At 57.8% G+C, this 16,730-nt stretch overlaps 1 protein-coding gene across 1 annotated transcript in view; it reads right to left on the reverse strand.

Annotated features, from left to right (window-relative positions):
• Nucleotides 1-1,863: 1,863 nt before the first annotated feature.
• The window catches only part of RAB11FIP3 (RAB11 family interacting protein 3), an 83,494-nt gene continuing 68,627 nt past the window's right edge, over nucleotides 1,864-16,730 (reverse strand). The window contains exons 7-15 of the mRNA XM_042921346.1: nucleotides 14,858-14,893; nucleotides 10,882-10,975; nucleotides 10,246-10,349; nucleotides 7,218-7,358; nucleotides 5,388-5,469; nucleotides 4,487-4,624; nucleotides 4,076-4,231; nucleotides 3,757-3,897; nucleotides 1,864-3,675 (exon numbers count right to left, since the gene is read on the reverse strand). Of these exons, the coding sequence (XP_042777280.1) occupies nucleotides 3,562-3,675; nucleotides 3,757-3,897; nucleotides 4,076-4,231; nucleotides 4,487-4,624; nucleotides 5,388-5,469; nucleotides 7,218-7,358; nucleotides 10,246-10,349; nucleotides 10,882-10,975; nucleotides 14,858-14,893 (1,006 nt within the window). The 3' untranslated portion in view covers nucleotides 1,864-3,561. The remainder of the gene's footprint in view (nucleotides 3,676-3,756; nucleotides 3,898-4,075; nucleotides 4,232-4,486; nucleotides 4,625-5,387; nucleotides 5,470-7,217; nucleotides 7,359-10,245; nucleotides 10,350-10,881; nucleotides 10,976-14,857; nucleotides 14,894-16,730) is intronic.

Genomic DNA, 16,730 nt, shown 5'->3' on the forward strand with positions numbered 1-16,730 from the left:
AACTGTTTTGAGAGAGACATAGCATGGGGGTGGGGGGCGGGGGGAAATCCCAAGCAGGCTCTGCAGGGTCAGTGACGGGCCCAGTGTGGGGCTCAAACTCACAAATCCGCACCCAAATCAAGAGTCGGATGCTTAACAGACTGAGCCATCCAGGTGTCACACTTAGAATTTAAGTGGAAGCTTGGTTTGTTTCAGTGTCCAGAAAATCTAAGCTAAGCTCAGTAGGACCTACAGGGACAGAGCTCAGTATTCCCAGGAGACCAGGCCCCAGGAAAACCTCTCTCTGACTCTCCACATGCTGCAGCCGGGATGGTGCCCCTTCCTGAGTTCTCTAAGCAGCAAGCTTGTGACTTGCCTGTCCCTAGCTTCCTCCCCCGCATGATGGCTGTGGAATCACAGGAGATAGTCAAGGGCCAAACTCCACAGGTCCCCTTCCCTCCCCTGCCCCTTCCAAAGCACACTGCCTGGGGTGGCTGTGTTTCAACTGGTATCATGTAACTTCCCAGCAAGATAAGCAACTGAATCGAGATTTCCTGTCCGCTCACTGCAGAGTTTTTCAGAGCCAGGCCATACACCAGGGGCGTTGGGGGGGGGGGGGGGTTAAGGAGAGAGGAGCATTCCTGCCCTTCCCAGCAAGGGGCCAGGGCCTGTTGTCAAGGGGGAGGAAGCCCAGTCACTACAAGCGGGCCTCAGGAGGAGTTTTCAGGACTGTGGAGTGGCTCTGTGTCCAAGGAAAGGGGAGGGAGCTGGAGAAGGGTTGGAAAGGGCCGAACGCAAACAGCCCTGTGACAAAGAGCCCTGTGTATCGGTGGGAGGCGTTGGCTCAAGCATCCCTGTGCAGATCCCACGTGTGCGCATGCTGTCCTCGGCTTTGGGACACAGCAGTAGACGACATACCCAAAGACCTTCACGGAATGGAGATTCTAGCGGGATTCGGGCACAGGGACCCTCGGTGGTGGTACGCACATGCTGGACCAGGGGCAAGTGGGCCACGTGCAGGATGACAGTCTGTGTCCTCACTGCCACCCACACAGGATCCAGGGCTCCCAGGCCTGACCCTGGTGACCCTTTGGAGTCCAGCTGCTGCAGCCCCAGCTGGGGAGGAGTCCTGGGGCCCCTGCTCACCACAGGCCAGACCGTGTCCCCTCCCCATGGCCCTCAGGTTATTGGCCCGGTGGGCCCGCACACCTGGGTTCAAGCCCGTTTGGGGCCTTGCTGGGTGGTTGGGGGTGGGGTCTTTGGTCTTCCCTGGACCTGTCTTTCAGTTTTGTGACTGGCATGCAGGTAGCTTAGTGCGAGGGACGTGGTAAACGCACGGTTTGCCGCTCCTATGGATACTTGGGCTGGGGAATCGAGTCTGGGGGGTTTGGCCAACAACCCCCACTTCAAATTAGATTTAGTCACTTGCCCATAGAACCTTCTCACTGTCCTCCCTGACTACGGTGGCACTTGAGCTCTCCTCCTCAGCCTGGGCACCCAGCCTGACCTTCTTCCTGATATTCAAGCCAAATCCTGTCGGGACCTGTGCTGTCCCATGGGGACACTGAGGAGCCCCAGATCTGCGATGCAACCCCTCAGCCCAGCTTATACTCGGGCTGTGTCCTCCCATGAACACCCATGGCCCCCAAAGCCCCATCACGTGGCCCCGCCCCAGGAGGGACCCTTGGCTGAGCTCCGCTGGGGGTTCAGACTGGAGGTGCAACCCTGGGGCCTCCAGGAAGGGCCAGCTTGACCAGAAGGTCTCCTGCTGTCTGAGCTCACGTGGCGCAAAGCCTCCAACCCCCAAATACATTGGGGGACCAGGCGAGGCCCATGGCACCCCCACCCAGCCCTCAGACCCCACGGAGGAAGAAGCCGGCCTCAGTGGGTATAGACAGCTTTAATCTTCGGTGAGAGCGTCCTGGCCTTGCCCTCTAGTATCCAGGTCACCACTGCTCTGCCTGAAAAGTCTTTCTCAAGGGGAAGGACAGAGGATCACTGTGCAAGTCCACACCTGGGTGTGTGCATGAAACATCTCCCTGCAACTCATATTTACAGCTACGGTACCGTTGGGTGATGGACAGAAACAGATCCAAGTCTGTGTCACGGGGGCAGGGCTGGGCACGGAAAGCAGAGTTCCAGTATTTATTATCATACATATATATATATATATATATTTCATGTGTATACACAGATAGTTTTCTCTCTTGGAAGTATTAAAAAATTGATCAACCTTCAATCTATAAAAAATACCTACTCTACATGATAGAAAAATCTCTCCTCCAAGTTTACACTGATTTACACCCAAGGCTTTCCCCAAAATGTACAATACGAGGCAACATCTTAAATCTTAGTGTAGAAGGTGGGCCACACGGAGGATGGAGGGACACAGGGCGACGCACACACACACGCGCACACACACACACACACGCCCTCACATACGCACTTGCACGCAGCAGTGGCCAGTCTGTGTGTGGGGTCTTGACCCACCTGGAGCACCCAGAGGCTCCTGGACAGTGCTCAGGCGCAGGGTCGGGGCAGGCCCAGCAGCCCCCACGGTGGTGCAGTGCCTGGTGGTGGTGGCACAGAGCCAGGCAATGGCTTTCTTGAAGGAACCCACAAGCTGCCAGGAAGGCCTTGATCTCTGCTCCGGATCTATGTACTTAGAGAACCCGCACCACCCAGCCTCCTCCAAAATGCAGCTCGGGGAAGGATGGCCACTTCAGCGACTTCAAACTCCCAGAGGAACCATGGTGCCAGACATGTGGACTCTGGCCTGGGAGACCGGGACTTCACCCAGAGCAGCTGAGACGTGCTCAGGGAGGGGAGGGCTCCAGGAGGCCGGGGACCACACCCATGGGGAAGCAGTTTCTCACCACGATGCTGCCACACCTGGAGTCAGAGGGGCCCTGAGACCCACCCTGTGCAGGGAGCATGCTCCATGTGGTGGGACTCTCAGGTCCTGATTTTGGAGCAGAGGCTCGGCCCCAGCCCCGTTACCGCAGCAAGGGTTTGGGGCATGGGGACAGCTGCGTGGCCAGCTGCAGAGCCCCTGGGTCTGAAGCTGGACTGCGGTGCCCTCTCTGGATGGGTGGCTGGGCGGAGCAGCTCAAGAGTCACAGCCCCAGGAAAGCCGGGGTCCTGCAGCTCCCGGCCAGAGCCTGATGTGCACCGCCTTGCCTGGCAGTCCTTCCCACGCCACCACGTCGGGTGAGAGGGTCCTGGGGCCTCTGTGCCATCCAGGTGAGGGCCCCTGAGCAGATGCAGATGGCAGTGTCCCGGTGGGGACGTGTCCTTCCTTTCTTCCCTGACAAGTAGGGCAGCAGAGAGATCTGCCACATGAGAGAGAGCTCGCAGAGGGGTTCGCCTGAGCCTGAGCCGTGCTCCCCACATCTCTGCAGAGAGCAGGCCCAGCCCCACCCTCTCCTGCGTGGGCCCTGGCCCCGGAGCTCCTGTTCCTCTTCCCTGTGCAGACCCTTCTATGCACCCCAGCCCAGCCGCTTGTCTCGGCTGTGTGCGCGCCGTGGCCATCTCCTGGGTGCGGGTGGGGTCCTGGGCCCACCGAGCTGGGCCTTCTTGCCTCTACTTGACCTCCAGGATGGATGGGTTGGTCTCCATGATGGCCACGATGATCCGGTCAATGTAGTCCTGCAGGCGGAAGTTGATCTCCTCCTGCTTCTGAATCGCATCCATGAGCTGTGGGATGAGCAGCGGTCAGTGCTGGGTTGGTGCACAGACTGTGGCACATCCCGGTGGCCGGGCCTGGATGGGCCTTACCTCATCTCGGGAAACGGAGCTGATCTCCGCAGCCAGGGACTCTGAGAAGGACGTGGAGAAGAGGTTCTTGGCACCCTGGATGCTCAGGTTGATGATCTGCCCATTGAGCTCATCATTCTGCTCCTTCAGGTTACGGTTATCCTGAATAGGGGACACGACAGGGTCACTCCCGGGGCGGGGGGCCCCCGCTAGTGGCTGAGCCCGCATAGGGAGTGGCTGGAGTGGCCTCTGGCTCGGGCACCAGCTCCCTGCGTGCCCCCTGCCCCATGCTGGGCTCCTGGAAGCTTCTGCGGGGATACAGGGGTGTGGCCGCCCACACCTGCTTCAACCTGCGGACCTCCTGCTCCAGCTCGCTCTCGCGGGTGCGGCTGTTGTACTCCTGCAGACCCATGCTGCTGCCCCGGCCCCTCCTCTGCTCGGCCTCCAGCTTGAAGAGCTGCAGGTGCTCCAGCTGCTTGCGCAGGTCCTCGATCAACTGCAGGCAACCACAGGGTGAGCAGGCCTTCGGGCACCCGCGGCAGCAAGTGGCAGCTCAGCCCTCAGCTTCAGAACCTCTGGGTCAGTCCGAGCGCCACGTCCGAGTGGGAGGACAATGCCAGCCACGCTTCCCAAACACCACCTCACGCCCAGCACCACGTGGCCGCCAGCTGCAGGTCTCAGGATGTGGAGGGCACAGGCACGGACCCCACGCAGGGACGCAGGTCCCACCCCTACCGGGTGCCACGCTCACCTCCTGGGTTGCCTCCTTGTCCCTCTGGAACTGGTGCCTCTCGTGGCTCAGCCTGTCCCCCAGCTTCCTCCTGTTCTCCTGCTCATCACTGAGCCGCAGGGACAACTCTTCCATCTCATCCAGCAACTTCTGCTTCTCCTGTGGGAATAAGCCTGCCTGCTGGCCCAACCACACAGCTTTCCTGAGTCTTCCGTGGCCCCCGGGCTCAGCCCATAATGGCTGCGTCTCAGCCATCCCATCACCCGGGCATGGTGCTCCTGGGGCAGTGCTGACCCCGAGCACCGCGCCTGCAGATGCGCCTGGGGTGCTCTTGGCGCAGGGTGTCTGCACAGGCCACAGACACTGTTCCTCAGGCGAGGCAGGGCAGAAAGGATCCATGCAAGAGCAGGATCTGACCCACGGCTGCCCAGAGGGAATAGTTCATGGGAGTCAGAGCCCAGGTGGTCTTAGATGTTCTCCGGGTTCGGAGCTTCCCAGGGGACACGTGACCGGGAGGGGAGAGGAGGGGAGGAGAGGCTTCTCGAGTGAACAGCTGCAGGACAGGGCACGAGGGGTCCAGCTGGGAGTCAGCCCCTGGAGGACATCATCCCTGGATTCAGACCACAGGTTAATCTAAACTGAACTCTTGGATCCGTGAGAAAGCTGGGAAGCCAGGCGGGGACCGAGCTGTCCTTGTCCTCACCGTATGGGGCCGGTGGGCCCAGGGTAACAGCTTGCGCTACGGAACAGCATAGCTTCCTGGCCTCTGGTCCCACCCCGTGGCTGGCCGTGTGGCTGCCTCGCTTCAGAGGACCCATGAGGTGCAGAGGGTGGCAGGCCCGTGAGCCGGCCTGGCTGACCGCGTGTCCACATGTGACCGGGCTGGGCTCCACCCACTCTGTGCTCCCCACTGACCGCTCACCTCCTCCAAGCGCTCAATGTTGGCCTTCAGACACGGCGTGCAGGACCTTAGCTCTCCGTTCTCCTCATCTAGCTGCTGCAGCCTGGGACACAAGCACAAAGCTGGGACTTCAACCCAGAAACGTGGCTCCTTGGGGCAAGGGAGACCCAGTGTCTTGGCAGCCCTGCCAGGAGCTGCCTAGGGAGCCACAGAGGCCTCCTCAGATGCTCCGACCCTACGTACCACTCAAGTGCTCTGGGCCCAAGCTTTCCCTTACGCTGGGATAGTTATTAAATACACTTGGGGGGAGCACCTCAGGGGCTCAGCTGGTGGAGCACCCGAATTTGGGTCATCATCTCACAGTTCACGAGTTCAAGCTCCCATGTCTGGCTCTGTGCTGACAGCTCAGAGCCTGGAGCCTGCTTCTGATTCTGTGTCTCCCTCTCTCTCTGCCCCTCCCCCACTTGTGCTCTGCCCCTCTCTCTCTCTCTCTCTCTCTCTCTCTCAAAATTAAACATTAAAAAAAATACACTTGGGGTTGGGGATACTTTGGGGTTTACAGAAAAGTTGCAGACGTGGCGTGGAGTCCCTGTGGGCCTGGCCGGTACTGCTTCCTGCATGGCATCTGCCCGTCATGTGGTCACGTGGTGCCTTTACCACAGCCCTGCGGGGTATACTAGTCATCAAACCATAGACTTCATGTCATCTCCCAATCGTGCCCTCCAGTCCCTGGGCCACACTGCACACGCTGCCTCGTCTGCTTTGTCCCCTGGGGTCTGGTGGCAGTCTCCCGGCCTTTCCTGACTTTTCGTGGCCTTGACAGTTCTGAGCAGTTCTGGTCACTTATTTGGTAGTGTCCCTCACGCTGGGTTGATCTGGTGTTTCTCGTGATGAGACGGGTCATGGGGGGGAGGTGCCCTTCTCGTCACCAGATCGGGTGTCTGAGTCCTCACGACTCCCCACAGGTGATGCTGACCTGGATCGCCTGGTGAAGGTGTGTTTCCGGGTGTGTCCTATGTCAGGTGCATTTTCCCGTCCTTCTCTGTCCTCTGGAAGCCGGAATCTGGGCCCGGCTGAACCCAGAGCAGCACCCCACTGCGTCTACATGCCAGGGGGCCTCGTGTCCAGGTGGCTGGCACAGCCCTGCATGCAGCCCCTCCTGCACCCCTACTCTTAAAAACGCACAGGAGCTCTTCTCCAGTAAAGTCCAATGCACCCCAGCGTTAGGAGTGGGGGAGGGACACTCGGGCTGCAGAGCCTGGAAACCCGCTCATCTAGTTACACCTGCTGTGTCCCGAATTCGGGAAGTGGCTCCAGCTCAGCTACGAAATGAGCCATCAGATGCCCTTGCCCTCTCTGACCTTGGGGAGGACCTCTGGGGAGCTCTCAGACGGCCTGTTCAAGCATTTCTCCGCTGACGGACACGCGGGCTCTCTCTCCCCAACGCTGTAAGACCCCCGCTCGCAGAGACAACCATACGCGTGTGCCGCATGTCCGGCCTACACCCCGCGTGGTGGCTGCTGCTGCTCCTGGGCCTTGACAGGCTGTCTCATGCAGGGCGTGCAAACCCACGCTGCTTTCCCCACTTTTCCTGACTCTTCAAAGGTTCCTACCTCCGGAGCAGCACAAAGGCACTGCGTCAAGTTGTCTGCAAGAGGCCTGGCGTTCTGACTAGGAGAACCCCAACTAGAGACGGACTCAGAAGGCATCCACGGAGGGTCAGTCTCTGAATTGTGACACTGAGCACTTTTACAGCTTTCCTCGCGTGGGCTTTCCCTTTCTCTAACATCGGCTTTATCCTAAGACACCGGATGTGCTGGGAGGGGCAGCCACCGGGGCTGCACGCCCCACCTGGCCTGCAGGCTCTCCACCTCGATGCTGCGCTCCCGCTCCATCCTGCACACGAGCTCCCGGTGCCTCCGCGCCTCCTCCAGCGCCATCTCACAGGCTCTCAGCTCCTGCTCCTTCAGCTGCTCCTCAAGGGCATTGGCTCTGTGAAGGCGAAGGGAAGGAGGGGCAGCAGAGAAAGAGAGACCCCCCCCACCCAACAGCTCTGGTCAAGGATGGTTCTGAAGGAGGGGTCGTACCCCCCAGACAGCCTCGGCCTCCCATGCCCGCACCCAGGGCCTCGAGATGGTGGCAAAGTTGTGACAGCAGGGACGGTCTCCAGCGCTCTCGGGAAGCTCGCTCGGCGTGTGGCCAGGAGACCCTCCCAGGGGCACAAGCCCACCAGGAGCCCGCCCCCGGGAGCACCCTGCACGGACACTGTAGGCTGAGCACCCAGGTCACCCATGGGAGAGGCACGGGTGGGTGTTAGCAGTAACCGGAGACAAAGGAAACGTGCACATGGGGGCCCTGACCCCGGCACCTTCCCAGACCACCACACCCACGTGCAGGAAGCAGGGAATGCCCATCCCAGAGAGAAGGGCTCGGGGCCCTGCCCATGGAGCCCACATCCACAAGCTGTCGATGCACACAGGGCTTCTCAACCTCCTTGGGGTGCCTCACACGTAAGAGTGAACGGAGAGCCCAAGATCACCAGAAACCATGGGAAAGGTGTTGACACAAAGTGGCCAAAGCAAACAGAGAAAAAGGACCTCATGCAGGAGAAAGCCCTGTAACCCAGGCCTCAGAGCAAAGACACTGCTTCCAGGAAACAGGAACAGGACACCAGAAGGGAATTTACAAAGTGATTCTCAGAAATTAAAAACATGAGAAGAAAAAATTTTAAATTCAACAGGAGAGCTGAAGAAGAAAAACAAGGATATTAGAATTTTAAAAGACGGAAATGACAAAGAGAATAGAAAAGTAAAGAAAATGAGAAAGTCCAGAAGGTCTAACGTTAGATTAACAGAAGTTCAGACAAATAAGAAAATGGAACAAGCCGTGCAGAGAAATAATTCTAGAAACCTTCCCAAAGCGGAGGCACAGCTTCCAGATTTAAAGATTGGAAACCACGTGCCAGCACAGGAAACAAGACCCTTCCGGCATCCAGGCAGAGAACTCAGACCCCACAGAGGGCAGGAAGAACAGGAGCGCCAGGCTTGAGGTCACAGTGTGGTCAGAAGGCCCAGAGCCTGCCTGCCAGGTCCCGGGGACCCCTGCTTCCGAACAACTCCAGACCCAGTCACACTGGCAGCAGACACACACGTTGCAGACACACAAGGCCTCACAGAACCTGCTTCTCTCCGCCCACCCCAGGTGATCATCCGGGGTGGTGATCCAGAAAGTACGAAGCTGAGCACCAGAACCTGCGTGGGGGGCGGGGGGGGGGGGGGGGCTGTCGCTGGGATGGCAGGAAAGGCAGCAGAAGCATGCTGTTTTTAGGAGAGCTCAGGCAACACCTAAAGAAATACCACAGGTTTGGACGTGGCAAGCCCCGGGGCACAGCACGTGGACTTTCCACTCCATACGTGGATAACTGATAAGTGTCATCAGATCAAACGAAGCCTCACCAGTCAGCTTGAGAAATGAGTGCGGTGGCCCATCCACGTCCCTCTGGACGCGAACAAGGAGGGAGAACACGCGCCTCCGGAGATGTGGCAGATGCTCTGTGCAGCACTGGAACCAAGCCCCTCCATGAGCGTGCCGACCCCACCCAACTCTGCAGCAAGGCCACGGGCAGACCCTCCCGTGAGAGCCTGGAGGGCATGCAGCTGCCTAGCCCAAGCCCTCGACTACATAGGGAACCTGTTTCTACTGTTAAAGTGACATACGGAGTAGGTGTGCAGTAACACGACTCGTTCTAATTCTCAGCATCCAAAGAGGAGACCGGAGGACGGGTGGGGAAGGTCAGTGCCTTCCAGGATGAACATATCACAGCAGGAGCCAAGCAACCCCTGGAGCCGTGAGTGCACGTGGGCCTGTGTCCTGCCATCGGGAGCACTCACAACACCTACTCAGGTGAGCCTGAGATCACAGAATGTGTGGCAGAGCCAGCCTCAGGCCCGGGCCCAGGTACAGGCCGCCCAGTGAGGGCAGAGCCTCCAGCCTTCCCCCCGCCTCCAGGGCCTCCCCACACTGTCTCGTCCCCACAATGCTGTTTGTGTCCCCGTGACACCCAGCTGCACGCAGGCACAGCCCAGGGAGTTGACGCTCCTGAGCCAAACTCATATGCTGCAGGAGACACGTCCTCCCTTATACTGGGTGTGAGGCTACATGGCAGGAGTGGTTCCAAAATGCAGACAAAACAACGGTGGGGGAGGTCAGCACGGATGCCCAGCTGAGCCAGACTGTGCGTGCCTTCTGCCGGTGGCTCCCGCTCTCCTCCCGTCCCTGCAAGAGCCCGCGTGCTCCAGGGTGGGTCCAGCTCCCCAGTGCAGGAGCTCTGGAGGCCCTACCCTTCCTGGCCCCACTGGCTGGCTCTGACAATGGCCTGTGCCTCAGTGTCCTCGCCTGCGAGATGGCACATTAGGTGGCATCTGCCTCACAGGACATGGTAGAGGGGACGATAGGGGTGTACCAAGCACAGCAACAGTCACAGAGTAGCAAGCCCATCTCCAGGCATATCTGGGCCAGGACAGGTTCTCGCAAACAGGGACACACATCGGGAACCCTACCAGAGAGTTCCATGACTCTCCACATGTGACCTCCGCCAGCCTCTCCTGGACACTCTGCGCAGGCAGCTTGGGTGCTGGCCGTCATACTCCTGAGACTTGAGGTGGTGCCTCCCTTTGGTCTCCCCTGGGGCCGGACACACGCCGGGGGCGGGGGCAGCACTAAGTGGGAACCACGCTTGGGAGGCCGCTGGCACCATCCCCTGACCTGGCTCCCGGTGGCTGGTGGAGGGGCACTTCCACGTGTGAGCCACATCGTGGCAGCAAGGGGGTTGCGGGGTCACACGCGGACAGGCAGCCAGGGCCACGGACGCCCTCCTCACCTGTGCACGAGCTGGAGGTTCTCCTGCCGCAGCCGACTGTGCTGCTCCCCGCTAGCAGCCGTGTCCTTCTCCAGCTCCGACACCCGTTTCTCCAGGAAGACGACCTCGGGAGTGACATAGGGGCTTCAGAATCAGGAGGCGGTGTCCACTGGGCGGGACCGGGGTCCGTCCAGCTCACGGAGGAAGCAAGCAGGGACCCGGGAAGAGCTGCGGGTATTCTGCCACTCCTCCTCCCTTCTGGCTGAGCTGGCCCTTGAGAAACTTGGGGTCGCTTCCACGGCATGGCTGTCCTGCCCCAAGGAACCCCCCACACGGACTCTCTGGGAACTCTGACTCCACACGTTGTCTGGCTCTGTGGTCACCACCCTGTAACCTCGAGCACCCCCAGATTCTGCCTCCAGGAGTCAGGGGAACAGAGTCCCTGCACGTCGGTGCGGCCAGATGGGCCCACAGACAGATACGGCTGACAACCGGCCTCTCCATGCACAACGGGAAACGCTCCTTCCACTGCACAGTCACTGGGGCCTCTGATGAGGCTGGCACCCCCCACCCCAGCATGGCCTGCATCCCAAGGCGGCAGCACCGGCACACGTCCTCAGACCTGGCTGTGCCATCTGCAGGTGGTCCAGGGCCTACCTTATCAGCAATGTCCTCTTCCATGCCCTCCACAGGGTCTGGGGCAGGGTCCTGTAGGGCCTCCACGGTCAGGGCCCCTGACTGGTGCAGGTACCTGTGGAGAAGAAACAATAGCCCAGTCCAGAAAAGGTCCTTCAGCAGAGCACAGCAAGGAAAAGTCACTAGCTCTATAAACGTGAGCATCTGTTGGGCTGAACACCAGAAGCCAGCACCACGGGCCCAGGCTTCCACCAAAGGGGGTCCCGGCAGGACACAGCCACCCAAGGGCCACAGGATAGCCCCGCTGCTCTTTGGAACCTGACGTCCTGGCCGCCTTCCTGGGAAGCTAATGGATGAGGGTACTTTGTCCTCGGGTAATAAAACACGACTTCATTCCTCTCTGTGATATGAACTAATCTCCTCTCGGCCGCAGGCCCGTGAAACATTAATTCGGGATCATACCTTCTGCACGCAGCGTCACCCACACGCACTCTTGCTACCTGGTTTTCAAACACACTCCTCACGTGGCAGTAACAGCAAGAGACCAGGGGTCTCTTTCAAGGCCGCGCCTGGAGTTTCTCCCGGGGTCAAGCTTGGGAAGACGCGCAGACGCAAGCACCCCTGCGGCCGCAGCCCCGCACCGTGGGCCACGCCAGGTGGACCTGCAGAAGCGCCGTCAGTAGCCTCAGAGCCCCTCCTTCGTTCCCCAGCCACTGGCGCCCTGGCAGGTGCTCGGCAAACTATGTTCACAGTCACCCCAGAGGCAGTCTCACTGGCTACGGTGACACTGTATCAGCTTAATTTACCTGCACTTAAAACGCTCAGACCATTTGCACAAGTCCCAGCAGCAAGTCTACCCACAATGACCCAGGCTCCAAACTCAGTAGCCTGATGCTCACAGCTGTGTGGCCTTGAGAAAGCCGCTCACCTCTCTGAGCCTTACTCTCCTATAAAATGGGGATCACGAGCTATTATGAGGTGTAAATGAGGCTGTATAAATAAACAGCTCCTTTTAAGGACACAACACACGATAAGAATTCAATAAAATGCTATTAAAAACTACACTGAAGATTTCTACGTCATCAAAGGCATGAAATTCTATTTCGTTTTTAGCACTGACTGAGCTGATACATTCCTTAAATCTTTTTCCAGGTATGTTCTAAGGGGAACAAAAAAGGAGGACATCTTCACCCCTGGGGATCAGAAGTCCAGCGGAGGTATCCTGGGTGGGACACTGAGCACCTTTCTGTGGATTTCATCTGATTCCCCGAAGGGTGCTAAACCCAAAGGGCCATCCTGTTTTTGTCCAACTGCTGTGTTTAAATACCCCTCCATGACTCTGGCCCCAACATGGGTTCCTAATATGTGGCCTCACCGTGTGGCCCCTTTAGGCCTTGTGTATCTAAATCCACCACCACGCAGGAGACCCACCAGGAGAGGGGGCTGTGGGAGATGCCTGATGCACCCCAAGGGTGCCTTCTGTGCACGGCCGCCGTCAGCCCTGTGGCCATCCCGCTGGTGCTGCCCCCTGTCCTGAGGTCGGCTGTGCTGTGTGCAGGTTCCTCCGGGTCCTTGTACGCACACCGACCCCAGAACCACTTCCATCTAGGCCAGGCACACAGCCAGGGCTCAGAGGCCAGAGCTGGAGGTTCCAAACCACACGGTCCAGTGCCACATGTAAAGGGTTGAGACAATGTGAACAGCGAAAGCACCTGTGACTGAGTTTTCCTTAGAATTCTAGTGGTGGCTTGAAGCGTAAAATGGCAGATTAAAACTGTGTGTGTGTGTGTGCGTCTGCGTGTGTAGACTGTAAATATGCTGTTTGTGAACCAAACTATAAACAGTCGCAGACTAGACTCTTTCATACCAAATGGTATCTGTGAAGGAAAGATCAAATTCTCAGAGGGTATTTCAAAGGAGCAGGCAGAGAGAGACTAAGAGCTGAGGTAGCACGGGCCCACGGGCCCAGGGACCCCAGGGCCTGTCCACATCCTGGACGCAGGAGGCTGGGGGGAGAGGTTTTACCTTCTTTCCTGTCACCATCTGTAGGCCGTCTGGGGTGGAACATGGTGGGGAGGAGGAAAGCAATGCCAAACTTGTAACAAACGTGTAGTTTGGACTGCACGTTATGTTCCCTGGAGTCTCGATGCTCCTCTACGAGGGGGTTGGTGAGAACAAGTGCAGAAAAGGGTTGACAACCTCCACCTCTGCTTCCGCTAAACCCCTAAGACACTAGAAAAAGAAACACAGCAGGTTCCCACGCCAAGGGCAAAGAAGAGACTGGGCCGTACCAGAGAAAAGGTGCCCACGCCGGAAGTGGGTAGGAGGGCTGCGGCCGGCCAGGGAGGCGCTGGCAGCCAGCCCGTCGCTCTGGAGAACCCAGGGAGGCCCGGCACCTGAGACCACACAGGAGCGGCTCCAAACCACACCCTTACAGAGGAGGAGAGCCGCACCACGGGCCCAGCACAGATCCCCCTCCGGGACACCAGCCGGCCCGAGGCCTATCCACACCACACATGGGCCAGAGGCCACCCGCCAGCTGTAAGCAACCACAGCAGCACGGACGGCAGCAGCCCCAGTTGTGAGGGAAAAGTCTCTAGAAAGATGGCCCGGACCAGGACGTGGGGAAGAGACACGAAGAAAACGCTGTGGCTGTCACAGGAGGAAGCAGAGCAGAGGCACACAGGGCAGCAAGGAGGTTCCAGAGGGAGGATGGGGGATGGATGAAGCTATCCAACAGCCTAAGAAAGGTCCACGGGACCAAGGGGTGGAGACTCCCAGACCTAAACGGTCAGTCTGTCATTCTGTCCAGCATAATTAATAGGAAGGACTCATGAGACTTATCACAAAGTTTCTAAACTTCAGGGATAGAGAAAACACCTGAAAATTCAGCTTCCAGGGAGAAAGTTGCGAAGAAAACGTGAAAGCCTCAGGGCCCTGGCAGCAGCCCTAGCGCTGGGAGGTACTGGGCGGTGTGTGCACAGCTCCTCAGAGGAGGGGCTCCCAACCTCAAATTCTGTATGAAGTCACACACGGGAGTCAAGTATCCAGCAAGGTCTCAAAAATGTATCTCCTGGACACCTCTTTTCTCAAGAAGCTACAAGATGTGCCGAACGAAAAACATGAAGATAAAAGAAGGGAGACGGGTTCAGGGAGCAGCATGACCCCAGCCCTGAAACACACACTTAGCGCAGGCCAGGGACCACAGTGCTACTGCCCACAGCCATGGTGCCCATGCAGAGGGCAGAGGCCCTAGCTGGGCAGGGCAGGCAGGGGTGCGGCGAGAAGGCGAGGCAAGTGGCAATATCACAGCCATCACTGACTCCAGAAGCGGCAACTTGTCGGAGAAAGGAAGTAAGTGAGCATTCCATGGCTTCCTGTGAGAAACGCTGGCATCAGACAAGCCCAGTGAAAACTGGTGAGCCAGCCCTGGGGGGCACAGGGTACTTGTGTGTGCTGCCACCTCTTACGCAGGAAGCCGACAGGTAGACCCAAAGCTGGGAGGTGGAGAAATGGCCACAAGAGTGTGTTCTTCAGAAACTCGGCATTTGGCTCGCCTTCACCCTCTTCTCACCTTGGAGAGCCAGCGTGGGCGTGAAGGGCAGAGCATCTGAAGGAGGCCGACCCAGACCAGGGCTCTGCCATGACCCTCGCGGATAACACCGTGGGCTACTTTACAGCAGACATGACACGTGGGGATGCCAAGGGCCGCCCGAGGACATTTCTGCGAAGACTTGGTAAGATGGGCACAATGCCGGAAGCTTTCAGCACAAACCTCCCTGTCACAAACCAGGGTCTGATCGTGGCATGGTGTGGCGGTGGAAACTGGTTTCACAACCCATCCCCAGGAATTATGTTCAGTCCCAAACCATGCGAGGTGACTTCCCAAAGTTTTAAAAACTTATCTTGGAAGATACTATTTTCTAAACACGTTTTAAAGAGCTATGATTAATGATACATTTCAGAACATCTCTGTAAATAACCAAGGGTCTCCTACCTTGCCACCTTCCTGCTGGAGAGCCGCTTCGCTGGACTGTGCAAAATCAAAATAAACAGGAAAATCGTGTCAGAGAACAGGGAGGAAGGGGAGGAAACAGGAAATTCAGGCTGAAGAGATACGGGGATGGGGCATGTTCACAAGCGTGCAGCACCCGCCGAGACCAGCGCCATACACAGAAAGGCCTGCTCAGCAAAACATTCAGGGACACGGGGGACAGTCCCAGGGCCTCGCCAAGTCCCGTTTTCCCACTCCCAGAGGTCCCAGATGGAGCCGCGACCAGACCTTAGCTCCGAGGCCGAGCCCAGCACCACACCCACCGGTGGGCTGCACGAGTGCCACGTGCCAAACGCTTACCCTCCAATCACTTGGCCGTCAGAGGCCCCACATGAAATGTGACGTAAGCCTGTTTGTGACAGGAAAGTTCGGACTCGAACTTTAACTCAGGCACTGAAACCTCATGTGCCTGGGCGGTGATCTGGAAGCCCTTCCCCCTGCCGCCTTGGGACCCATCGTCCGGCTGACAGAATCCTCTGAGGTGGCAAAAAAGGCCAAACTTACCTTACCTCTCATTGCTGAAGTCCCGAGTTTTATTTTCAAAGGTAACTGCTAAGCTCCCGGCCTCAGCCCACGAGAAGACACACGCCCTCTTCCAACACAAGGACAACCCTCGTCTCCCACGCCAGGAACCAGACCCATGGCGTCTCCCTTCAGCTTGCTCATCCGAGACACGCCTGTGATTCCCGCACAGTTCGGGCAGAAAAACCTACACTGTGTCAGCTACCAATTTACGGCCGCCCACTTCCAGACTCTTCCTCCCCACTTATTCTGTGGAAAAGGATTGGGGCGTTTTTCCCAGTCTTCCTTTGCCGTGCTTTGCCAGCAGAGGGTGCTGGAGAGGGCCCTCGTGGGAGGGTCCCCATGTGTCCTCGGCTACACCTAGCTTCTGAGAGACACTGGTGGGACTCACCCCAGATCCTGCCTGGCAGCTTCCCCAGGGGCCAGCGCCTCCCCGGGCAGTTCTGCCATGGAGTGCCTCCGGTACAGGCCAGAGGGCAGATTTCCATCAACTTCTAGAGGGTAAATTCCCAGCAAATTCCACTGGTGTGCCGTCAGGGGGACACCCGCTGCCTGGCCTCTTCACAGCTGCTGTTCCCGCGGGGCCCTCATCGCTCCATCCCTTTGGGGCTACTCACTCATCACACTCCTCACGCCCACTCCTGTGTGTCCCCTCTCCTGGCAGGGCCCCGACTCACACCACATATGTCACCCTAATATCCTGGGGACTCCCTGAGGCTGATGGGACAGGACAGACTCGGTTTACTTATTCAGGGGCTGCACTGCCAGTCCAGTTTTGAGGTTTATAATTTGTAAATAGACCTTATTACTCTTAACTTCTTCTTAGTATTCTTAATTTCTACAAAATGAATTGTTTTCATACAGGCGGTAAGTACCTGGAAAGTATGATCACTGTGGGCACATTCCGAGGTTCACTGGGTAGAAAATATAAATGACATCAAAGCTTCCAAACACAGTTGGGACTAAATCACCTTTCATCATCCACAAACCATAACCAAATACATTTATTTTGAGACAATTTCTTGGAAACCAACAAGCAAGATTTAGATCTCCTTAACTTCAGTGTTCAGGACAACTTTCCTGACAGTTGTGTCTTGATGAGAATAACGATTTTAACGGCACATGAACCCACCTTGGTAGGGTCTTTCTCAGGGAATGGCTCAGACTGGACAGAAGGCCCCACTGGACTTGCCGGCCACACTCAGCCACATCCCAGGCTCCCCCTCTCAAAAGGGGACCCTAGAGAGGCGATCCTGGCCGTTATGCGGCAGGTTCTCAACACGGCAAAACATCA

This window comes from Panthera leo, chromosome E3 (genome assembly GCF_018350215.1).
Source record: "Panthera leo isolate Ple1 chromosome E3, P.leo_Ple1_pat1.1, whole genome shotgun sequence".
NCBI classification, from domain to species: Eukaryota; Metazoa; Chordata; class Mammalia; order Carnivora; family Felidae; genus Panthera; species Panthera leo.